General features: G+C 47.1%; 1 protein-coding gene across 2 annotated transcripts; it reads right to left on the bottom strand.

Annotated features, from left to right (window-relative positions):
• Positions 1–11,351: 11,351 nt before the first annotated feature.
• C13H19orf12 (chromosome 13 C19orf12 homolog) lies at positions 11,352–20,383 on the bottom strand. 2 transcript variants are annotated; one of them, XM_058813593.1, is made up of 4 exons: positions 20,190–20,383; positions 18,094–18,194; positions 13,713–13,889; positions 11,352–12,655 (listed from the first exon to the last, which is right to left on the bottom strand). In XM_058813593.1, exons 2-4 carry the CDS (start codon positions 18,110–18,112, stop codon positions 12,393–12,395), a joined length of 459 nt encoding a protein of 152 aa, XP_058669576.1. In that variant the 5' UTR covers positions 18,113–18,194; positions 20,190–20,383; the 3' UTR covers positions 11,352–12,392. The 2 variants fall into 2 exon arrangements, with proteins under 2 accessions (XP_058669576.1, XP_058669577.1); XM_058813594.1 differs by lacking the exon at positions 20,190–20,383 and adding an exon at positions 19,784–19,972.
• Between the last annotated feature and the right edge of the window lie 504 nt (positions 20,384–20,887).

The raw sequence follows: 20,887 nt of genomic DNA, 5'->3' as shown, positions 1-20,887 counted from the left end.
CACTGGAACTTTCTCCTCCTGCTCATCCTCCCCACCAGAATTTGCTTCTGGAAGCTGGATTTTCCTGGGGCCAGCTCATCCAGCTACACAGGGACAAGGCTGCAAGCAGGGCCTCCCTCCCAGCTGTACCAGCCCTGCACAACAGGCACCTCTGTGAGCTGGAGAATTCCTGGCTGCACATTTAGCAGTGACAGCAAGACAGGGGAAGAGAAGGAGCTTGTTTAATATATAGAAATATATATATATAGAGAGAGAGAGATTCTGCAAAACAAAGCAATAGCAGGATCATATCTTAATACAACTTCCACTTTGAAAGAGTGTGAATAAAGGTTTCCCTCTTTAAAATTCCCCTAGTTGGTTCTCGTAGCTTGAAGATATTTCCTCTATGGTGCAAGTAATAAAGGCATTTGATTTAATTTTAAGTTGATATAGCAATTTTGAGGTCATGAAGTAACTGATTGCAACTGATAGACCTGGAGAGGTCAGGTCCTCTGCTTAATCACTTGTTTGTACATGGGAAAGCAGTGAGAGAGGAAGGCTCCACTCCTGAGCAGAATAAAAGACACAAAGGCAAATGGGCAGGTCTTCCCCAGCACAGGAAACCCCTTTTGTACAACACAGAAAATGCCACATTTTTTCAGAGTGCGATTGCTTTGGCAGTCCCTGTGTTGTGTTTTACTCACAGCAGCACGTGTTGGCACAGCACTGCAGGAACTGGGAGAACATGAGAGCAGTCTGACTAACCCAGAGCCAGAGTTCACCTCTCCCAAAATCATGAGGGACAGCATTGAAGAGGCACCTACAGAGCAATTCTGCTGCTGCTTTAGTCTCCTGTCAGCCTGCTGAGAAACTTGTGGAGGCACTGGTTGGTGTGGCCAGTGCTCACTCTCAATCTGCCTAATCACTTGCTGAACACATTTCTGTTTTGGCACTTGGAGCATCCTGTGCAAATGAGCTCCACAATTCCCTGTGCCATTGTGTGAACAAGCACTTCCCTCACCTCTGCCAGTTCAGGGGGTGCACCCTGCCTTCTACAGTGTTGTTCCTCCAGTTCAGCTCTGTGCCAGTCACAGCTGTGACAAAATCTCCCCCATTAGTGCCTTTTCCAGGTGGAACAGTTTCAACCAGCCCATCTCTTAACACAGGTGCCCTCCCATACAGAGTTATCCTTCTCTGTATCCCTCCCAGCCCTGCCGTGCCCTCTGTGGCTCCCAAAGGACAAACACCAGCATTGCAAGCAGGCGGCACAGACTATCCAAGATGTGGCAGCTACCTGGGTTTGTTCAGTGACCTAACTACATTTACTTCTTGGTTTCCTTTCCCATCTGTCCTACCTTTCTTGTTGCCTTCTGACTCACTGCTGAGCACTGTCAGAAATCTGTCCAGTGACCTCAAGCCCCCTCCTGAGAGAAATCAGGGCAGCACTGTGAGGTCAGGGTTACCCTCCTGGTGGCACTTACCGACATGCAGGGTTCTGCTGACTGCAGGCTGGTGGCAATGTTTGCACCTGCTGGCAGGCACTGGGGGACTGTGGAAGGTGCCTTTGCTGCCCAGTAAGGTTGTGAAATCTTGCAGATAAAGCAGTGCATCCCCTCGATCCCTCCCCACGGCAGCACAGCATAGTGTGACCTTGTTTTCCTTTGTGAAACTCCACACCAGGACAATCCTGTTCCTAGAACAGAGCAGCTGCAGCACAGAGCTGGGCTCTTGGGCTGAGCCCAGCAGTGCCTGGGTTTAAATCACCAGCACTGGGACTCATCCTCTGGGCAGGCTGGGAGATGGTGTGGCTGGAAATGGAGCTGCTGCAAACACTGCAACCACATCGTCAAACACTTGGCACGTGCAGCTTTCCCTGAATATCTGAGGTTCCCAAAGACAAGCCAAGGCCAACCAGAGGACAGGACGTAGGGCAGCTCTGAAGCTGGCTCTGTTGTTGGGGTGTGAGCAGCCTGTAGCTGGTTAATTGATTTCCTGAGTGCTATCTGCAGACGCCATCCAATTTCGGTCTATTGCATAACAATACAGCACAGTTACTTCAGGCACAACAAAAACACACCTTTGTCACGAGGCAGCTTAATTAGTTAGTGAGAGCAGAGCACTTGGAAGATGCAAAGCACTACAAGAGTGCTCCTCATTATCCTCGCTGGCACTTCTCATCAGTGGCACGGTGTGAAGGCTGATCCTCACCCCGTACTCACCAGGGATGTGCTGCTGCCATTGTCAGCAGCCCCAGTCCCACGGGGCCGGGTTGAGCACATGAAAGTCTGAAATTAGGATTAGACTCAGCGTCAGCACAGGCTCCTGCAGAGTTAAACTTCAGACAGCAGAAAGCCTCAAGCATGCAGGCGGCTGCCAGGCTGTTCGCTGTGGTTGTGGAACAAATACACACATACAAATACACTGTTTTTATACACAGATTCCTGGAGAGAATGGCTGGGGAAAGCATGCCAGCCCCTTTTATAGAAGCCAGCAAAATCGGATCCAGGAGCCTTCCTCACCAGCACCCTAGTTAGCCTTTTATTACAGACTTTGTTCCTGCACAAGCCATTAATAAACTGCAGTTTGGTCAAAGTCTGCTGTAGGAACTGCGGCTCACAGACAGGCACAGAGCAGGCAGCTGATTCCTACTGATAGCTCAGCAAGGATTCTGCTTCAGTCTGCTATTTTCTGGACCATTTTGCCCTATCCCCTGCTTTGTTGAGCAACCAAGCATTTGCTCTTGCACCCCGTTTCTCTCAAGCCTGAATATTACATTCAGCTTCTGCATGTTTTGTATCCTTCACTGCTCTAAAAGGGAGCAAGTGTTTAACCTAGGATTTTGAAAAACTGGTTATGTAAAGCTTAAAATTTACCTGGAAGAGCAAGGTAGAAAGGTGAGATGGCCCCCTCATTTTTTATCCTGAGAGAGGAGGATTTGTAGAGCCAGAGAGGTTTGGGTAAATGCAGACAGCAGTCAAAAATCAGAGCTGCCCTGGGCTCCTTTCTTGCAGAAAACTTCCATCAGTACCAAGCAGAATTGTCTGCCAGGGAGAGGGCAGAAATGGAGAGGAAATATTCACAGGACAGTTAGCTGGGTGAGAACAAAAACTAATTTTAGGATTCTACACCAATATCAGAAGAATGAGTTTACCTACACCCAGGACAGGCTTTACCCACTTCATAAGGAGAGGCAGATCTCCTCCAGCTGTGAGGTACTGCCAGCACCTGGGGAGGCACAGGTGAGGCTAAACACACCTGCACTGGCTCCATGGTCTCCTGGGGGGTACAGGTGAGGCTAAACACACACCTGCACTGGCTCCATGGTCTCCTGGGGAAGTACAGGTGGGGCTAAACACACCTGCACTGGCTCCATGGTCTCCTGGGGGGTACAGGTGAGGCTAAACACACACCTGCACTGGCTCCATGGTCTCTCCCACTGCCAACACTCAGGTCTCTGTAAATGCTCAGGAGCTGATTCTGATTCTCCAATTATTTTGCCTTAAGATTTCAGCACAAGGAGCTGCTTAGGGAGCTGCAGTAGGCCAGGCAAAAATAAGAGCTTCAAAGTTTTGTAGAATGACCCAAAATTACCAAGATTATTCATCATATCTCACTGACTAATCCCGAAATAACAAACCCTTCATTCTGTCCTCAGATTACATGTACAAAGTAATCTGAGAGTGCTCTACTCCAAAGCAGCATGTCAGAGCTCAGGACAGATTTAATTTCACCCTAATTCACTCCTGCCTACTGAAGCTGAGCAGGGAATAAGGAACACAAAACATTTGCATCCTGCTAGACACCCTGTACAGGGTCTAATTAGTTAAGGTCAAACATCAGTGTAAATCTTTCACTCCCCTGCCACAAAGAAAGTAGCTACATTTCAAAACTTAGCAGTTTCTCCTTTGTCCTGATTGCTGTGAAGCTCTGCTAACATTTCTTACATTCCTTCTTTGATGCTCATGTGCTGACTGCAGGAGCAGAGATTGGTTAGCTGCAGAACAGTGCTATCACATTTCTGTAACACATCATTTCCTACTGACAGATTACAAAGTGTTTAACAAAAAGCACATTCAGGATCTAGATGGGAAGTTACTCAGGGTCACCCAGCAAACAAGCAGAAGAGCCAGAGAAGGTGACAGATCTTCTGAGGCCCAGCACAATGGGCTTGCCTCAAAGCCACACTGCTCTCCCTGCTGCCAGCTGAAGGGTGAAAGAAGAGCAGGGGCTGGGAGGGAACTGCAAAGGTGCACGTGTCCAAATGCAGTGTCTGTACTGAGTGAAGAAAGCTGTAATGCTCACATTCAATTCTTCCTGCTGAACAGTCATCCAAAGAAATTAATACCTTCATTTTTGCAGACTTCAGAATAATTTTATATATTTACCTCGTAGGCTCTTCTGGAATTCATAAATCACACTTAATGAGAAGTATTAGCCCACACTTACTGCAATTACATGATAAATGTTTGATTTCTGGCTTACAGCCTGAAAAATACATAGATTTCTGTGATCTCTAGAAAGGTAAAGATGAAACCTCATGTTTTAATTAGGGGCTAATAGCTTTAGTTCAATTCAATGCAAAGGCCTTTGGTTTTTTAAAAGCTTTCCAGCCCAGCTGAAAGGCTGCTACTCAATTAGTCCAGAGTTATACATCAGCTGATCAAGCAGTGACAGCCTAAGCTACTGCTTTCTCTGTAAGAGCTTTTAGTTGGGGGGAAATGCATTGCTTTTACATCCTCTGGCTGCACCAGCACTGCCAAACTGCTGATGAAGACTGAGCTCAGCAGGTCCCACCACTGCAGCTACACAGGATCCAACCCTGAGCCTGCCCCTGATCTGTCGCAGACATTTCTCCACAGAAATCCTTTTCTTTCATATTTCTGTGTCTTCGGGAGCCAGAGGCCCCCGAAGAGAAGGTAAACAATTATTATCAGCTGCTGTGGAATGCAATAGGATTCACCTTGATTGGCTCGTTTTCTATGTTTATAATTAAGGGCCAATCATCAGTGCAAGCCAGGGGACTGAGGCCCTGGACACAACTTTGTTGTGGATTCTTTTCTATCTATTCTTAGCTTAGCTAGCAGCTCTGCAAACCTCTCTCTATATTCTATTAGTATAGTAATAATGTATTATATATCATATATTAATAAATTCAGCCTTCTGATCAAGATACAAGATTCACCGTCTCTCTCTCACCAGCAGCGACCCACTCAGGCCGCTGTAATATCTGGTGACCCCTCGTGTCAGAGCAAAAATTAATCTGATAAGACCAGAGGAGCAAAATTGCTGCACTGGGTAAAAATCCTGTATGTGTAGCATTTGATGGTTGCTCTGAAGCGACCTCAGAAAGTGGATTCAAGCCAGGAGCTGAAGAACCGAAGATCCTGATTTGGACAGAGTTCACAGCCAAGGCTGACCACAAAGAGAATCTTTCTTCTGGAAAACCATCAGGAAAGATGATGGAAAAGAGCAGCAGACCTGTGGAGCTGGCCAGAGCAAGCTGGACTCTTTCAAAAGGTACTGTTCACTTTTCTATCCCTGATGAACCAGCCCTTCGTAGCTTGTGGCTGTTTGTATGGCAGACCCATGCCTTGCCAGAAGAGATTCAATTCTCCCCTTCAGAGGAGAAAAAAATAGCCCTCTGGAAACATTGGTGCAGGGAAGACGGTTTCTTTTTGTCAAAAACAGATATCTATGAATTCTTTCGATGGGCAAAGCTTTTTGGGTTCTTTGCTGATGTCTTATATGCTTTAGATGCTTTTGTCTGGGAGTGCATGGACTCGATTATCCAGTGCGTCTACCTGGAGGGACGCGTGTTGCCTTCCATCTACCCAGCATTTATAAAGCTTTTTCCAGTCCTGAAGCGCAGAGCAGCTTGTTTTCAGTGGATCTCTAATTGTTATGGCCAAGCTCCGTTTCCACCACCTTTGGCAGAAGACGCGGCGGGGGGGGGCGAAACTTCGCGGCGCGAAGAAGTTTTTTTTACTCTTGCTCCGGAGCATGCTCAGATGGAGCCTCCTCCTTCCCCCCCTTCTCTCTCTCCGGGGGGATGGGAGCGGCCGCTCAAGCCAGCGCCGGCCTCTCAGACTCCGCCTTCAGAAACGGGGGCGGCACCGGTCTCCGAGGTTTCCTCCTGCTAGAGCCGTCACTCCAGGAGATCCCGTCTCCGCCTCTCCAGGAGGTCCCGCCCGCGGTGGCACCGGTCTCCCTGCCCCCGCCAGAGCCTGTGTCGGAGAAGGCCGAAGAGACAGCACTTCCGCCGATTGACCTGTTGCTAAGCAACGGCGACGCTTCGCCGCTCCTCCCAGCTCCGCTGGTGCCCGTGCCGTGCCTGCCGCCGTTTTCAGAGCCCAAGGACGCAGCACCAGCGTGTTCCCGCGTGTCCCCGCCGCCTCCACAGCAGACCCCAGAGTCAGCAGCAGAAAACGGAGTTGAGCCCGCGGGACCCTCGGAGCAGCCCGCGGTGGATCCCACGCTCAGCGCGATTCCCTCCCCAGTTTCGGCTCCCTCCCCGATGCTTCCACCGGACGTCCCAGCAGTCGCTCCGGCAGGGGGTCTCTCCTTCCGTGGAGCGGGGGCTGCCCGCCAGCTCACTGTTGTGGCAGTCCAGCTGCCTGTTTTTAAGATCAGCATTCTCGGCGGTTTGGGGGGTGGTTTTTCGGGGATTGTCCCATGGAGGCCGCCGCCTCTCTTGTGTCCTAGTGGCATGGGGGGGCAGGTGCATCCAGAGAGTTCTGCCTCTGATCCCCAGCCCGGAGGGGATGGGGATGAAGCCAGGGGGCGGATGAGAGACAAACCCGATGTATTGCAGAGGGAGAGGGCACAGTTGGAGGAGACCATAGCTGGTTTGCTGTGGGAAACAAACATTCCCAGACCCGAGATGAAGATTCTCGGGGCAGCTTCTATTTCCCTGCTGCTGGCATGCCTCAGTGGTTTAGGGGAAAGGAAGCGTCTCACTACCCGTGCTGCCATTGTGCTGGCAGCAAGGCTCAGGCCCGTAGGAATGCAGAGCCTTCCTCATGGGTTTGGCCTGGGATGCTGGGCTCAGGAAATTCCTGGGCCGGGCCCGCTGCGAGGCCTCTTGATGTTTCTAGGGGTTCTGGTTTGTCCTACCGGTCCGGGTCCCCCTGTGTGAGCCAGTTTTGGGGTTCCTGGTCCAGTATGGGCCAGGGCCCCCAGGGCCTTTTCTTTCTCTGGCATTGCTTTGCTTGGCTGCTGCTCTTTTGCTTTTCGATCAAGAAAAAAAAAAAAAAAAAAAAAAAAAAAAAAAAAAAAAAAAAAAAAAAAAAAAAATTAAAAATTAAATAAAAAAGATTGAAAATAGGCGGGCAGCAGCTCTGAAGTGCTGAAGCACTGAAGGGCCAGAAAAGGACATTCTAAAAATTGTTCAAATTGTTTCAAATTGTTTAAAATTGTGTTATGCTGTTTCAGGACCAAAAAGGACTCTCAGATGTCCAAAAGAAACAACTTCAGCTGATGGACTGTTCCTGAAACTCAGCTGCATGGACTTGAATTCTCTTTGCATTGTTTCTTGCAATTTTCTTATACTGTAGGATTGTTTTAGTGAATTATTAGTATTCTATATTTTATAGGTGAAGGAATTTCCTGTTCATTCCACATCAGCATTTTTCTTTTATTTTTATACAATTTAGAAAGGTGAGATGTCGCAGACATTTCTCCACAGAAATCCTTTTCTTTCATATTTCTGTGTCTTCGGGAGCCAGAGGCCCCCGAAGAGAAGGTAAACAATTATTATCAGCTGCTGTGGAATGCAATAGGATTCACCTTGATTGGCTCATTTTCTATGTTTATAATTAAGGGCCAATCATCAGTGCAAGCCAGGGGACTGAGTCCCTGGACACAACTTTGTTGTGGATTCTTTTCTATCTATTCTTAGCTTAGCTAGCAGCTCTGCAAACCTCTCTCTATATTCTATTAGTATAGTAATAATGTATTATATATCATATATTAATAAATTCAGCCTTCTGATCAAGATACAAGATTCACCGTCTCTCTCTCACCAGCAGCGACCCACTCAGGCCGCTGTAATACTGATCCCCAGGGAGCTCTGCTGGAGCTGCTGCCACTCTGTGAGGAAAAAAAAAAATGGGAAAATCTCATCTCCACATGAATCTGTGCAGTTTTGAACAGCAATATTAATTTTGGAATCGGTGATTGGAAGTGTGTGTATGGAAAAGCAGCAGAACAATGAACAGAGAGGCCTCTCTGGATAGTGAGGGATGCCATCCCATCAAATGGAGGATTCACTCCTGCTGTCCAGCCCCACAGGGCCCCATACTGGGGAGAGCACAGCACAGACAGCTCCTGAACAAGACCCTGCACTGACAGCAGGACAGGCACAGAAGTCTCAGCAAACCACAAATACCAGTCCTCCTGTCAGCCCAACAGGCCAAGGGGCTCACAGGAAGGCAGCAGCAGTAGGATATAAAAGATATCCTAAAGGAAAGAAAAGATTTGTCCAAAAAGTTAGCTAACCATTGACAATCAAGAACCAGGAGATGAAGTGAGGATTTGACTCATCCTCCATGTGCACAAGCAAACCTGGCCAGACCCTCTAGCAGGTATGGCTGTCTCTTCCCTCATCCTGGGAGCCCTGTGAGCACCACCACACTGTGCTGCAGCCCTGCAAGGACAGAGGCTGACTTGGAGAAGCTGCCCACAGAATGCCAGCCCCTGTTACTTTTCATACTGCCTAAGAGGTGAGAGATGATGTGACAAACACAACGTGAACAGGCTGAGCCAAGAACCACCCTCCTCTGTGGGGCACAAGGAAATGCAGCCCTGCAGGTAACAAACTCCTCACTGGCTGCCAGTTCCACTGTGGACAATCTGCCTTTGCAAACCAGCTGCTGCTCAGCTCACAAAATCCACTTGTCCCTCAGTAATCAAGAAATGAACTGCCCTCCTCTGCCTGATTCTGTATTTTCTCACTATAATTAAATGTGACATGCAGCTGCAGTAAATATTTGTGCTGTCACAGCTTACATATGAAAATCACCAAAGAGCCAACTTCTGCAGGGAATGCATATAAATTTTAGTCTAGGCTGTAGCTGGATTGATATTTTTAGTCTAATACAAATTCACTAAAACTAGGTATTTGACACAGTAAGAGCAAAAAAAGAATGCAACCTTACTTTCCATAGTGAAAGGTAGCTAACTAACTGTGTTATCCAGATACTGAGGCAGCCCTGAGAGGCTGAGTTTAAGAATTAATCTAATTGCCACTAGATGGCACATCTCATTTACTGGTCTGTCTCTGAAGGTAGGACTGCCTTTTAAAAAAGCATATACATTCCCTGTCATTGCTAACAGAACCCTTTGTGTTGCTTTCTGTTTCGAAATCAGAAAGCTTAAAAAAACCCAAATAAAAAAAAAAAAAAAAGAATTTTTAACTAAAAAATGCACCATCTGCCAGTGAAAACCTAGCTTGATTGTGTCACATGTACAACCAAACCAGGTTAATAACCAGCATCACAGATGGTTTCTTTATGTAAATATGTACATATCCCCATAGTGACTCTTTCAGCTGCTTCCCAAAGCTGCTGGCACTGTGTTACCTCATTTTCCAGGCAGTGGCTGTGCCTCACACTCAGCCTGGGAATTATGCAGCTGGAATGGATTTCAGAAGATGCCATCCCCTGCCTGTGGCTGCTTCCAGCACCAGCAAGGGCTGCAGTGGTGGACAACGTTGTCTCCACCACAGAGCAGCAACAGATGGATATTAAAGCACTCTTGTGCAGCTGCCCTGCTCCCTCAGATGATCAAATCTCCTGAAGGATGCTTTTAACTTCCCCAAATTCCCACTCAAGGCTACAGACCAATATCATGGTGACCTCAATATGACAGCAATGGGGCTGCAGTCAGAGCACTAAAGGTGCAAATTGCTCTTCCTGCAGCATTCAGCAATATAAACTATTAGAAACCACTGAAACACAACAAAATATTTGTGGCTGCCATGCTCATTTTCCCTCAGTAATCAAATATCAGGGTGCCCAACAGGAGTGGTCATTTCCTCATTCTCTCAAGTCCAAACTCACATGAGATGAGCATTGAGCTCATTTCTGTTCTTCCAGTGCCAGCAGTGAAATGTGTTTCAGACCACTCTGCAAACTGACTGCTACCACTCTGAAAACCTGCCACCTTCCAAGGAGCTCCAAGAGCATCTGTTAAATAAAGATACAGAGAACAAACTGTTAAATAAAGATACAGAGAACAAACAGAAGTAAAATCCTTTCTTCTGGTTCTACTCCAGTCATCTGAAAACCTCTAGAAGTTAAATTTATTGCAATGACTAAGAGCATGCTCCTCTGTGGCATGAAGCTTCTGAGGAGCTGGGCAGCAGTGGGGTTTGACATGAGCTAGGACTGCTCTGTACAGAACTCTGAACTACTGGGGCCTGAGTTCTGTTGGCATCCATGTGACATCCATGCCCCTTTCATACCACAGTGAAGGCTAAGAGTGTGGTTCCAATTGGTTTACAATTTCTGAGGGTGTAATTAATAGCATTGCAAAGAATATTCTTAGAGTATCACAGGAGAGCAGAGGACCAGAGAAAAATGATCTAAACTCCATCCATGTCTATTACACTGGTACAAGTGATAAAAATCAAATCACTACCTCCACTGGGGCCCAAATTAATGAATATCTGTAAAATGGGGGTCATGATATTGATGTCTGAAACCACTGAAATTTCTAAAGGTATGTTTAAATACTAAACACTATTAGAGATGAACTGGAATCCCCATTTTTCCTATGGCCTGCTTCACAATCAATTGTCAGCTCTGTTCATTCTGGGTTTGAACAGCTGAGCAGAGGATGCCAACTCCATCCCACTGGATCATTCAATCACCTGACACTGCTAGCAGTGTGTCATTTTTGAAAGAGTGAATTTAATTTGTGAAATAACCAAAGAATTGCAAGTAAAACAACTGGGTTCATAAAAAAATAGTATTTTTAAATGGATATAGTTTGTAAAATCTTTTAAAAGTTGCACTGTGTGTAATCTGCCAATGAAACTGAAACTCCACTGATTTCAGGCGCGGCGTTAAGAAACTCAGACAAGGTTAGGAGTGCCCACTTACCATTCTTTTCAACCTCCTTCTCACATCACTGAAAAAGTGTTATCAAATGCTGAGAACGATCACTGCCCTGCATGGCACTGAATTTATCAAAGGCAAATGGAACCTGCAGGAGTAAATTAATCAAATACATACAACAGCAGCTTTGAGTTTAAAGCTTCACCGTTTAAACCTTAACTTATGAAAACCTCATCACACACACACACAGAGTTAGATCTTTATTTTAGGCAAAAAATGAACTTGGCAGAACAGTTTCACACATCTTTACATACAAAGAAGGCGCACCTGCACATTTCCCTGTCTACAAACTTGACTTATGAGTGCCTTGAAACCCAGAGTGACCAGCTGGCTGGGACACTCAGCAGCACAGCACTTGGTGCTCACAGTGACAGTGCAGCTGGCACAGCAGCCCAGCCCAGCAGCACTGCCTCTGCCAGCTGCCCACTGCAGGCCTGCCCGAGCTCCTCAAGGGTTCCTCTCATCTAAAGCAGCACACAGACCACTAGGAGGTTTCTTATTAAGATTTTAATGAAAACAGAGGACCAGCTGTACAGACTCAGTCCAGAAACCAATGCTCAAACAACAACCTTCATCCTGGGGCTCATACAAAACTGGCAGATTCAGCTCCCCATTTTTTTCATGTCCCACCCTCCCATTCCAGGGCACAGGAGCCTGGCGAAAACTGAATTGAAAGTGTTCACAGATTGTTTTCCTGTTACTTGAAATCTTGTTTAAGTATTTATTTCATTTCTTACATAAAGGATAACTCAAGAATTACAATAAAAACGTGACAAAATATGGACTGAGTCTTTTGAATTCACAGTAATGTACTTCCTTATAAAACTTTCCTTTGCAGGGCTGAAACAAACAACAGGTAAAATTCTTCAGTGCCCCAGCTACTTTGGCACCTTGTGTGTCATTCACAGGGAAAAAAAATTAAAGCACTTAAACAGAATCAAGTCTCCTAAATAAAACAAACTGACTTTGAAAATTTTCACAAGTGACACATTAGCCTAAGAGCAGCATGATTCCCTTCAGCAATTTGAATTAGTCCTGGTGCACAGCAATCCAAAATTACATAGCAAGTCTGTGTCAAGATAATGCAGTAATCTAATACTATCCTTACAAATCCATACAAATCAGAAATTATAACAATAATGATAAAAATTTAAAAACCTCCAAACACCAAAACCTAACATCCCAAACTTAGATCAGCATATATTTATAATAAGTACTGATAACTAGCAATTGTTGAAGATTCACAGCTATGGGAGTAAAATACATTCCAGCATAAAAATCCTGCTCTGGAGAGGATTATTCTGCATATGTTATTTGTGCTTTTAACTCATGGGCAAGGTAAGTGGTCAGCACTCCTAATACCTTTTCTGTGAGAGCAGAATTTGACATTACAAGAGCAATCAGCTGAGCAGCATCAGTCCAGTCTAAGTTCCTGACAACAGCCATGGCTTCAGCACAGAGCTTCTGCTTCTCAGCAGCAGGCAATTCCATTAAAACCTGAGGGACTGACTTGAACTGTCCAGAAGTCATCCATCCAAGCAATCCACCCAGTGCTCCTCCTAGGAAACACAGTGAATCATCAGTCTTTAGCAGTTAATGTGAAAGCCTGCAATTCCATCCTCAGCCTTCACCAACAATGCTCCCACCACGATTAGAAATCAAGATAAAGTTATCTGTGTCTGCTTTAACCAAGTTTATACACAGTTTTCAAAGCATCAAAAAGGATTTTAAAAGCTCTTTACATCCACAGCAACCATAAAGAAACCCTTTATAGAATCAACACTGATAGCTTCAAGCTTAGAAACCATAACCAAAGCACTCCCTGGGACACTCTCCTAGGGTAAGCTCCAGTGCACAATAAAACCCTGCCCAAGGAAAACACCAGAGCAACAACTCCTCAGCAGTGTCAGAGTCTCTTACTAGATACTCCCAGAGTGGTCAGAGCTTTCTGGGTCTTTAAGAGTCACACACTGCAGTGTCCAACACACCTGAAACCCACCCCTGCAGGTGCTCAGAGACCAGGCCCACCAGACACATCCAGGCTTTCATCTACCATGTGGACAAGACATGCTGGGGTAAGTGGAAGGTCCCAGGCTATCAGGATAACTGCAGAGGGATGGATGATGCCTGTGGCTGCTGAGAAAGCAGCCCAGCAGCCCTGCAGGGCTCCCCTCCTGCAGCAGTGTGAGTGCAGCACAGCAATCCACAGGGCAGCACTGCCTGGAGCACACACAGCCTGGGAAGGATAGACAGATGGAATGAAGGCAGGAAGGACAGAGAGAGGGAGAGAGACAACCCTCCCAATGGAGAGGCGGCAGAACTGACCCTGCCACAAAAACTGCCACCCCAGAGACTGTTCCTAAAACGTCATCTAGGCACTCACAGGGATGCAGCTTTTCATTAGACAAAAGCTCTGAATTTGCAGCTTTTACTCAGTTAGCAATTTCTCCCATGATAGCACAGAAATACTTGAAAGCCTCCAATGGCTGAATTCATCTTCAAGGGAGTTTTATGGGAACATCAATAACTGATTTAGGGGCACTTAATGCAAAAGCCACTAGGACATTGATGTCTAAGATTTAACCACGCTCTTGTTCCTAAGAAAAGCACACTCACCCACAGCAATTCCAGGAGGGCCTCCCAGCATGCCCCCCACAAAGGCAGATGCCCCAGTGAGCATGGCTCCCCGGCCAGAGTTGGCCACTGCAGCTTTCATGCCCTTCACCGTGGCAACGTGGCTGAGCAGCGCCATCACATCATCCACGCGCAGCGGCATCCCGGCGTCCCCAAACCCTGCAAGAGATGTTGGTGTTACCTGTTGGTCACTGCAGCTGAGACTAAACCTGGCTGCTAGATGAACTTGGGGGAAGATAAGCCCCTAGGTCAAAGACAAACACAGGAAATACTAATTGCTTTCTCTATTGATTCTCAGAAAAGCAACCCGTGCAGCACGTGCTGAAGGTTACCGAAAATGCCAACGAGATCTCATGTTAGATCAGAAAACAAATGGGTTTATAAGAAATTGAGAGATTCTCCAGAATCTAATTCTTCAGTACATTGCTGCTGCCCTGAGCAATTCCCATGTGTGTTCAGCATCACACATAGCTCTGGGAAAAGACAAAGCTTCACTCTACCACAACTAGCAGATTATAATTGACTCATCTGTCAGGTATCTTCTCATTATCCTAATTTTTACCACAAATCTGTCAATTATTTTCACGTATCAGTTCTTCTGCCTGTTTGGTTACGTGTTTAAACACTTGCATGCTGATTTCTGAAGGCAGGAGACTGTCTGTAGCAACCAAGAAGTGCCTGAGAAGTGCTGGAGGACAGACCTGGTGCTGGGACATGAAGTGCTCAGCTGCTCTGGAGCCAGGCCAGCAGAAAGGCAGGGCTGGATGGAGAAGGCAGTCAGGACTCAGAGCACAGATGCCAGCAGTGTCTCACAAAGGAGCAAGCAGAGACACAGGGCCCCAGCTTGTGAAATGCTGTCCCATGTACTCAGCAAGGCACAGAGACCTGTCCCTGAGAACAAGCACTCTGAGACCAGAACTTCTCCCCCTCAGTCACTTGCTGCTGCTGCTGCTCACTTCAGAAATCCTTCCCACTCTGCACACCAGCTGAGGAAAGGGCTTCCAGGGATAATTAAAAGTAAACAAAAATGCATTCTGTGGGATTAAAAATAAAATCATATCTACACAAGTTGCAGATTTCTCCTTGTACATGTAATGTCAGCACTACAGAACAGATGAACATTTGGGGTTTTTTCAGAAACTAGAAGACCTCTTATCCCAGTGTGTGTGCAATGCTTTCTCAGCCCAGGCCAACCTGTTTCAGAGTCTTCCCTGAACACATCTCCTCAGTGCAAAGTTAATGTACAGTGGTATCATATAATTTTTCATATTAAAAAACAGCTGCTGCAACAGAGAAAGCTTTCTTCTGCACTAAAATGGCTGAGTGCAAATCATCCATGGCACTGCAGGATCCAGGCACTGCTGACCCTGAAGAAAGGTCTGGCTTTTGGGAAGGGACCACACGTGCTCCATAGCTGCAAAGAGGCACAGCAGGAAATTCATCAAACACTTGAATTCTCTCACAGCTTCGTTCATCTCTATGCCAGTCTCAAGGAAACATCCAAGTTCATCATTTCACCACTGCTGCTTTTGGGTTCTTGGCAGGCTGCTGACCCAGCAGTGGTCAGAGTGGCAGAGTGTGCTGGGCAGTGACAGCAGAGCCACACGCTCTGCCCCCAGAGTTACAGATTATCTCATTCCATAGGGCTCAAGCTCCGAGGAATGAACAAATGGCTACTCTGTATGTCCTAACAAAGTGGGGAAAATCCCCAAAATACACTACTGGAACAGCAGCCACTGCCAGGCCTGGAAAGAGAGACATTTAAGTATTTTTTTTCACCTCTCTAACCAAAGGTGAGGACCTTTCCACTCAGAGTGCCATTCACAGCAGCCCCCAGCAAGCTGAAGTGCTGCAGGATTCACTCCCTCCTCTCAGACACTGATTTGTGCTTGTGCTTCACCTCTGTGCCATATCCCAGACTAACCCAAAGTGCTGAAAACAATTTGCATCTACTCTCTGGCCTAAATTCAGTCCATGTCTCACACAAAGCCCTCCAGGATGAAGGCTCTGCAGCACAGCTGGGACAGCACACCTTGGAGAGCTGAGAACCCAGGGCTCTCCCTGATGCTAAGATAATCAGCTTTGCCCCCTCAAACTGAGGGAGTGCTACACTTTCCTAAAGCAATCTGATTGTACCAGATGTGCAATGGTGTTTTGTGAGCAGACATGCCCACAGCTGAAGCACTAGGTTCCATCACTGGGTTGAAGCTGCTGCCCAAAGTCACTGCACTGCCATCCTCCACAGGACAATACTGCAAGGTGTCCTCACAGTGACATGGCAAAGGTGACCAGCTACCCTTCATTTCCTTGGATAAATAAAACACTCCTTAATAATTATCTTAAAGAGGAGTTGATCTAAAGTTAAAAAATGGCCAGGCCATAAGGCAAGTGGTCATCACACTGCTGCCTATGGTCTATGAATTTGTGGCAAGGCAAATTTGGAACTCATCCATCACCCTCAATTATAAAGTGGAAACTTACTGGCACTCTAGAAACTGAAAGTAGGTTTGCCATACTAAATTACTGATCATTTCAGTCCCATCACAACTCTCCAACAGGCAATTTTCCCTCACAAAATTAACATTTATTTGGGCTCTTTTGGCTTGACTGAACAAGGTCCTTGGCATAGCAGAGTGGGTCCTGCTTAATTCTGGATGTGAGCATCACACTCAAAACTCCCAATGACTTCACAAGGACAACTCATTTTCTCCAAAATCTTACAAGTATTTCTATGATCCCTTGTCATATTCACTATAACTTAAGTCCTGCAGAGAACACTAGTGAACACAGTACCTGAGGTACAGCACATAAAAGGACTTTTCTTTTAACTGTACATACAAAGCACTAGTGGGAGCCACTGAAACATAATGCATGTCCTAACATGTAAAGTAATCCCAGATTCCTACATTTGGCACACAGAATTATGAATTCTTAGAAAAAATTCAATTAAGAATCAAGATGATCAATCAGGCAATTTTCAGTGAGCAGGTATTTATTCCACCACACACCCCAGCCATTAAAGGATATTTTGACAATACACTAACAAGTTGCATCACAGAGGCACCACAAAAGTGTTTAACTTGCTATTAGGATAAGCAGCCCCTACCAAAAACCAATTTCAATAACTGTCAGCAGCTAGCCAGCTTGTTTAGGAAGTCAAACAAAAGGCTTACAAAGCTCTGCAGCTACAAACCTCTAACACCTCACACAGTGGTGACATCTGTGAGAAGCCACCTGCAAGAATGTGGAGCTCAAAGTTGCATCTTGCAAAGATCAGAATCACAACCAAGCAGGAGAGGAAGATAGGCATGGTGCAGAATGCCTCTGGTGCCACAAAGGAGCAAGGATCCTACCCCAGAACAGCACAGAAGGAGCTGTACACTTTGTGTGTTAGAGGTACAATCACATGATAGCCAAAAACATTGACAAACTCTGGTGGTGTAACTGAGAAGTAACCTAATGTGCAATTTGTTTCTAGCAACCAATTGTTCCCTACTGAATTCACCCTGACATTAGCAAACACCAGGATTGTAAACCACTGGCTTTGGTCTAATGAAGGGATAGAAATGTCAACATCCACAAAACTGTGTGCAGCTTTCAGACGTGCCAAGTCCCCACAGCTCCTACTGACATCACGTGGAACTGAGAATCTTCAGCACCTCAAGAAAAAAACAAACCCAAGAGTTCAAGAACATGAAATTGCTGACAAACCAACCTCTGTTGTGCAATGTTTTTGTTCTACTGCAGCTTGATGGCTGCTCTCCTTGTGTCTTTGTGGTCTCCCCAAACACTCCTCCCCAGTTTTAGATTCTGTACTTCACTTGATGCTCCCTTGCTCACTCAGGAGAACAAAGTGAGCAATGCTCCTGCTCTCCCTGTCCAAAGAGATCATGTTCCAACATCTCAACTTTGAACCTACAGCCAGCAGGTTTTCTTGAGAAGTAAATTGCCACAGAAAGAATTGAAACAACAACATCATCCCCAACTCACTGAAAGTGCTGCTAACACAAAGAATTGAAGAGGGTTCCCAGTGAACCCAGTGGTGTGAACCTCATTTCAGCTGCTCCCAGGCTAACATTCCCATCTCATCAGCTCACTTCCCCCTTCACCAAATGATGACTTCAGACAAGCAGAAGCCCTTCTGTCCCTGCACTGAGAGAAAAATGAGCCTCTCCCCAAATGCCCACAGAGCAGACATTCCCAGCAGCACCCAGCCTGCCCCACCATGGAGCTGTGCTCACTGCTCCTTGCAGCTTCTCATGGAGGGAGCTGAGGGAACATCTCTGCCATGTACACAGCACAAATCCCACCCACACAGCACATCCCAAACCCACTGGGAAGATCCAGAGATGAGTGCTCTTACCTGTGCCTGTCTGCATCATGGTGGACACCAGATGGTGATGAACAAGAATGTGAGGTGACAATTCCTTCTGTCTCAACTGTACAGCAACAGCTCTCTATGAACTGCAATGTTTCATAACAAATATGAGAACAGCACTAGAGAAAATCCAAACACAAGGTACTCAGACACTGAGACAGACTAAATAACACAACTTCAGGGTGCAGGAACATCACCTGATTGACTGAACAGGCCAGAAGTCCATCAATAATTTCAATAAGAGCTGGTGGACAGACAGGGACTCAAGACACTGAGTCCATCTGCCAAGGAGGACAATCTCATCACTGTTCCACACACATCCTGTGAGCACGAGCAGCACCTGGCTGCTAAACCATCACTTTCTGAAAATCCTGCCTTTACAGCCTGGTCTAGCACTTGGAATCTGCAAAGCAGGTGGCCTGTCTGATAGAAATCATGACTGACTGTCATGAGCAGCCAGTAAATATACCCATTTTGAACCTGCTCTGCATTTACAATTTTATTTTGCTAAGAACAGGTTTACTCCTGCTTGGTGGCATAACAGTTAAAATATGCTTACTGCCATTCTCACCTCAGCACTTGGTGCTCTTCTTTCCCAACCGCAAGGATTCACTATATCTACAAATATTTACTGTAATAGTATGTTACTGACTCAGATTTATATATTTACTCAGATTTCTTTTAGTTTCAATTATATGAGGAGATGGTAAGAAACTCTTGTATTTGCTAGACAACCTGAATTCAATTGGAATGCACAAAAGAGCATTTTAATATATTTTTGTAAGAACTGAGGCCTTAAGAACATTGCTTTCCTCCTGTGTATTTATCAAAGCATGTAATATAATCAAAGCACTTAACAGGTTTATTTAACACAAGAGGTAACAAATTCACTCATTAGATGAGCAAACTACTTGTAGGGACCTAGAAGCTGATTTTAGAAGGTTCTTAGATGCCTAAAAATGCAGCTAAGTATTCAGTGGGAATGATCTCATTCCTCTGAGATAAAAGGAAATTTGGCACCTAACCTGTCTAGGCACTTAGAATACCCAGCTTACCTAGTCTGCTGAATTACAAAGCCTCTGTGAAAGAATGGCCATAACTCCTTCTGACCTTGAATTTTTGTAGACCTCATTCATTGCCCTTCTAATTAATAAACTAAGAGCTATTCTTTCCCCACATTTCCTAGCCAGTTTCTCCATTTTGAAGGCTGTACTCAAAAAAGTTACAGGTTGCTTTCATCAGCCAGCTGATACTGAAGCCAATAATGTGACTTTCAGTTAAGAAAGAGGAAAGAGCTGACACTCAGAAACAGAAATAATAGAGCTGTTACACCATAGAGGTATTTAGCACAGCACACAGCAGTGATATCTTCAAAATCTGAATGAAGCCTGAAAATTAAAGATGTTTTCCCTGACTCACTGCAAAAACATAGAACTTCATCTCATTAAAATTAATCAACATGTTCTAAATGCTTTAAAATTTATTAAAAATGTTATGACTCAAATAGGCTGAGCATAAAATGTAATTATAAATCCTTTGAAATAACCAAAATTTAATTACACTATAGCTATTTCTTTATTTCCCTGTCAGTTTCAGGTTTACTGTGGCTGAAGCATTGCTCCAGCCGCAATGTGACTTGGAGAAATGAGGAATGACATGTTCATTCAAAACCCACCTAGACGCGTTCCTGTGTCACCTGCTCGGGGCGGCCCTGCTTGGGCTGGCCGATCTCAGAGCTCCCTTCCCACCATAATGACTCGGGGATTCTGTGCAGCGCAAGGGGACTTCAGTGGGGCCTGAAGGTCTTTGGGGGCATTAGCGCCGCACCGAACCATGGCCCCAGGTCCAGGTCCAGCTCCGGGCCCGGCCGCAGGCGCTGGGGCGGCTCTCCCGGCGTTCCCTCCCCGGGCAGCGCGGCCCCGGCGGCCGCACCTGCGAACCCCGCGGGCCGATGGCGCTGCCCGGGGCACGGGGCCCTCACGGACAGAGCCAGCGCCGCGCTCCGCCACGCCACGCCACGCCACGCCACTCCTTGCTTGCATCCTTCCTTCCCTCCCGCCTCCCCTCTCTCCCCCGCCTACCTGCGCCGGCGGCGCCCGGCTCTCCGCCGGCCGGCCGGGAAACAGCGGGGGCGCCGGAGGAGGGGCCCCGCGGAGCGCCCGGCCCGGCCCACCCTCAGCGCTGCGGGCCGCGGAGCCCCCGCTCTGCCCTCAGCTCTGCCGGCCGCGGAGCCCCGTGTCCGGCTCGGCCCAGTCTCAGCTCTGCCGCCCGCGGAGCGCCCGGCCTGGCCCTGCCCTGCCCTCAGCTCTGCCGGCCGCGGAGCGCCGGATCCGGCCCGGCCCTGCGCTCAGCTCTGCCGGCCGCGGAACGCCGGGCCTGGGCAGCAGCTCCCGCGCGCTCCGCCGCGGCCTCGGGCCCTCCCCGCCTGCTCCGCCGCCTCCGCCCGCCCCGGGCTGGGAGCGCGGCCCGGCCGGCCACGGGCTGTGTGCGGGGCACCACTCGCCGTGCCGGGCCCGGAGCAGGCAGCAGGGCGGTCAGAGCGATGGAGCGCCCGCCTGCGAGGGAAGGCTGGGAGAGCTGGGGTTGTTCAGCCTGGGGAAGAGGAGCTTTGGGGTGACCGCACTGCGGCCTTCCAGGGCCTCCAGGGAACTACGGCAAGGCTGTTCAGTAGAGCCTGTAGTGACAGGACAAGGGGGAGTGGATTCACACTGATAGAGATTAGTGCCAGGAAATTAATTCATGGTGCCAAAGGCTTATGTCCAAAAAGGAGACAGAAGAG

This window comes from Ammospiza caudacuta, chromosome 13 (genome assembly GCF_027887145.1).
Source record: "Ammospiza caudacuta isolate bAmmCau1 chromosome 13, bAmmCau1.pri, whole genome shotgun sequence".
NCBI lineage: Eukaryota > Metazoa > Chordata > Aves > Passeriformes > Passerellidae > Ammospiza > Ammospiza caudacuta.
Note: the sequence above shows the minus strand (reverse complement) of the source record. Positions and strands in the feature narration are given on the sequence as shown.